The following is a 4,707-nucleotide window of genomic DNA, read 5'->3' as shown; positions in this document are numbered from 1 at the left end:
AACACCTCAAAACAAAACTTATGCACAAGCAAATACACAGAGATTTGTTAGAAACAATGAACCATTTTTATTGATAACAAGGGACTTCCCCAACAGTAGGGTATTAGGATCATTACTACAGAGAGTCAGAGATTAAGGGAGTAAAGGTTAACATCTGGAAAAAAGACAGATGATACCACCATGGAGCTTCAGGCCTCAAAGATGCCAATCTTAAAAACGAGTAGTCGAAGGTCAAAGCTCTGTCTTGCATGGAATTTCCTGCATATAGAAATCATGACTTTTCAATCCTTGAATCAGCATTATCTTAGATGTGTGGTTTCAGACATAAATGGTGTTTTGGGTGGTGACGTTCTAGCAGCAAGAAGAATAACATCTCCTGTAGCAGACTGGCCCGTAACTGTCGTAACCAGAGCCGTATCCACAGCCACAGCAGGAGCCGTATCCACAGCCATATCTGGTTCCATAACCACAGCCATAACGGGAGCTGTATCCACAGCCATAATAGGGGCTCAATCCACGGCCATATCCTGAACCATAACCACAGTCAGTCCCATATCCACAGCCATATCTGGTTCCATAACCACAGCCATAATAGGGGCTCAATCCACAGCTATAGCTGTTTCCACAGCCATAGCCACAGGAGTTGCCGCAGTAGTTACAACACATGTTGTTGAGGGAAGCAGATGCAGGTGGACTGCAAGGCGATGTTTCTGAAGTGTGTGTGTCTTCTCCTTCCCATGGACCTTTATATACTATCAGTAAGTGGCAGAGCATACCACTCATTCCCTGACACAGACAACAAATATGGAAGCGACCACCACGTGCCGGTCACTTTTGACAATCAATAATTTGCCTAAAGTAGCTAGTTATTTTGGAGATATTTAAAAAGCATCATTTTAATTTGCTCTGCCAGAGACTTTTTTCAGTAGAATCATGTGCCTCTAAACAGATACCCATTTCCAAAATTTCCTATCATTTAATATATATCTTATATTAGAAATGCGAGGAGTAATGTAGAAAAATTTTGCCCCCTTTTCTCTCTTCTTTCTTAAATCATTTGCCACTGGCCATAAGAAATGAATATTCCTACCTCCTTTCTTGCATCATTGCAAATTCATTTATAGATGCCAAAGATGCTGATGAAACTGCAAGGCACAAGAAGCCCCCAACAAGAAAAATATCTCCAAACTGTCAATAGTAGTAAGAAAGAAATCTTAGTTTATAGCTACATATTTATAAATGTTTCTGTATCTGTAGATGCCTAAATCCAAACATATCCTGTCCTCTCATCTAAAGGAACACCGGACCTTTTCATCATCAAAGATGTGGTCAAAATTTTTTTGTTTGTGGACTTTTTTTTTTGCGTATCTTGCTTTTATAGAATTTACTTTCATTCACCATTTTCAGAATCAGGCAGGCTCCAAATTTTGAAGTTTTCTTTTTTAATCAGCTATAGTTGATCTACAGTATGTGTTAATTTGGGGTGCAGAGCATAATCATTCAATGTTTTTGAAGATTATATTCCATTAAATATTATTACAACATAATAAAGAATTCACCATGCTATGTAGTATATCTTTATTGCTCATCTGCTTTATAAACAGTAGTTTGCATCTGCTAATCCAGTGGCACTAATTGGTCCCTCCCCTTCTCTCTCTCCTTTGGTAACCAAAAGATTGTTTTCTATATCTTTGGGTCTCTTCTGTCTTGCATGTGCTTTCATTTTTCAATTTTTAGTGTTTTCACATAAGTGAAGTAATACAGTATTTGTCTTCCTCTGTCTGACTTATTCCTCTGCCCGAACTTCTTTCACTAAGCATAATATTCTCTAGATGCATTCATTTTGCCGCAAATGGTAGTATCTCATTTTTATGTCTGAGTAATGGTGATTGCAGCCATGAAATTAAAAGACGCTTCCTCCTTGGAAGGAAAGTTTTGACCAACCTAGATAGTATATTGAAAAGCAGAGATATTACTTTGCCAGTAAAGGTCCGTCTAGTCAAGGCTATGGTTTTTCCAGTGGTTATGTATGGATGTGAGAGTTGGACTGTGAAGAAAGCTGAGTGCTGAAGAATTGATGCTTTTCAACTGTGGTGTTGGAGAAGACTCTTGAGAGTCCCTTGGACTGCAAGGAGATCCAACCAGTCCATCCTAAAGGAGATCAGTCCTGGGTGTTCATTGGAAGGACTGATACTGAAGCTGAAACTCCAATACTTTGGCCACCTCATGCAAAGAGTTGACTCATTGGAAAAGACTCTGATGCTGGAAGGACTGGGGGCAGGAGGAAAAGGGGACAACAAAGGATGAGATGGCTGGATGGCATCACTGACTCGATGGACATGAGTTTGGGCAAACTCTGGGAGTTGGTGATGGACAGGGAGGCCTGGCGTGTGATTCATGAGGTCGCAAAGAGTCAGACACGACTGAGTGACTGAACTGTACTGAAATGAACTGAATGTTCCATTGTGTGTATATGTACACCATATCTTTTTAATTGATTCATATTTCTAGGGACCTTTGAGTTGCTTCCCTATGTGAGATATTATAACAGTATTGCTATGAACATTGGCGTATATGTATCTTTTCAAATTAGTGTTTTCACTTTTTCTGAATATGTACCCAGGAGTAGAATTGCTGGCTTATATGGTTGTCCTATTTTTAGGTTTCTATGGAACCTCCATACTGATTTCCATAGTGGTTGCACCAATAATTTACATTCCACTTGAACCAAGAGTGTTCAAGTGGTTCCTTCCCCCATATCCTCTAAAACTTTTGATATTTATAAAATATATAAATATTTTGGTGATAGCTACTCTGACGTAAGTTGATATGGCATTACTGTTTTGATTTGCATTTTTCTGATTATTGGTAATATTGAGCATCTTTTCTTGTCCTGTTAGCCACCTGTATGTCTTCTTTGGAAAATAGCTATTCAGGTCTTTTGCCCATTTTTTGATTGGGTCTTTCAACTTTTCTATTTTAAGCTGTTTACATAATTTAAATATTAATACCTTGTCAGTCATATCATTTGCAAATATTTTCTCCCATTCTGCAGAGAATGGGTACCTTTTTACCTTATCAACTGCTTCTTTTGCTATGCAAAAACTTCTAAGTGTAATTATGTCCCATGTCTTTACTTTTGCTTTCATTGCTTTTGCCTTAGGAGACAGATTAAAAATAAAAAATTGTGATACAATTTAATTCAAAGAAGGTTCTGCCCACGTTTTCTTCTAAGAGTTTTTAATCTTTAGGTCTTACATTTATGTCTTTAACCCATTTTGAGTTTACTTCTTTGTATGGTGTGAGGGAATGTTCTAATCTCATTGATTTACATGTGGCTGTTCAGTTTTCCCAGAACCACTTGTTCAAGAGATTGTCTCTTCACCACTGTGTATACTAGCTTGTTCTGTCATAAATTAACTGATCATTGGTGTGGAGGTTTGTCTCTGGACTCTGTCTTCTGCTCCATTAATCTATGTGTCTTGTTATGCCAATACTGTGCTATTTTGATTACTGTAGTTTTACAAGATAGTCACTTTGGGAAAGTGATATCTCCAGTGTTATCATTTTTTTTTTCTGAAGAGTGCTTTGCCAATTAGTGGCCTTTTGTTGTTCTAGTTTTAAGATTATTTTTCTATGAATTTTAGAACTATCTAAGGATTGTTCTAGTTCTGTGAATTTTAGGGTCTAGTTCTTTTGGTTCTTTGGTTCTTTGGTTCTTTTGGCCTAGTTCTGTGAAAAATATCATGGGTACTTTGATAGAAATTTCATTAAATCTGTAGATTTCTTGGGGTATTATGGCCATTTTAATAATATTAACTTTTCCAATACAAGGAAATGGGATATCTATCCTTTTTTGCCTATCATTTTCAATTTTCCTTATCAAAGTTTTATGGTTTTCAGAATATAGTTCTTTTGCTTCCTTAAGTTGATTTCTAGGTATCATTTGTAGTACCAATTAAATAGGATTTTTTTTTTTACTTTCATTTCCTAATATTTCATAATTAGTGTATAGAGACACAAAAGATTTCTGTATACTCATCTTGTAACATACAATCTACTGAATGAACTTATTAGCTCTAAGAGGTTTTTGGTGGAGACTTTCGAGTTCTCTGTACAAAGTACATCATCTGCAAGTAGTGACAGTGTTACCTCTTCTTTCCAGTATATTTTATTTCTTCTTGTTGGGGCAGCTAGAATGTCTGCTTCTACTTTAAATAGAAGTGGTGAGAGTGAGAATCCTTGTCTTATTCCTGAATTTAGTAGGAAAGATTTCACCTTTTCATCGATGAGTATTATGTTGGCTGTGAATTTATCATAAACAGTATTTATTATATTCAGATATTTTCCCCCTAAAACCACTTTGCTAAGAGTTTTTAACATGAATGGATGCTGACTTTTAAAAACTATTTATTGAAGTGACCATGTATTTTTTGTCTTTCTTTTTGTTAACATAGGTGTATCACATTGATTGATTTGCATATGTTAAACTGTCTTTGTGACCCTGGATTAAATCCAACTTGATCACGGTGAATGACACTTCTTTGTATTTTTTAATTTGGTTTGCTAATATTTTGTTGAGTTTTTCTGTTGTTGTTGTTGTGTCTTTATCTAGTTTTGGTAACAAGGTAATGGTGGTCTAGTAGTGGAATAAATTAGGGAATGTTCCCTCATCTTCAATTAGTTGGAATAGCTTGAGAAGGATAA

The 4,707-nt window shown here is 36.3% G+C and overlaps 1 protein-coding gene across 1 annotated transcript; it reads right to left on the bottom strand.

Annotated features, from left to right (window-relative positions):
- Window positions 1-351: 351 nt before the first annotated feature.
- LOC113897416 (keratin-associated protein 21-1-like) lies at window positions 352-666 on the bottom strand. The gene has a single exon (XM_027550174.1). The coding sequence runs from the start codon at window positions 664-666 to the stop codon at window positions 352-354; it is 315 nt and encodes a 104-aa protein (XP_027405975.1).
- Window positions 667-4,707: the final 4,041 nt, after the last annotated feature.

The sequence above is a fragment of the Bos indicus x Bos taurus genome, chromosome 1, assembly GCF_003369695.1.
Source record: "Bos indicus x Bos taurus breed Angus x Brahman F1 hybrid chromosome 1, Bos_hybrid_MaternalHap_v2.0, whole genome shotgun sequence".
In the NCBI taxonomy this organism is placed as follows: domain Eukaryota; kingdom Metazoa; phylum Chordata; class Mammalia; order Artiodactyla; family Bovidae; genus Bos; species Bos indicus x Bos taurus.
Note: the sequence above shows the minus strand (reverse complement) of the source record. Positions and strands in the feature narration are given on the sequence as shown.

Coding starts and splice junctions, on each gene's coding strand:
- LOC113897416 (XM_027550174.1), bottom strand. CDS start 666: ATGTGTTGTAACTACTGCGGCAACTCCTGTGGCTATGGCTGTGGAAAC.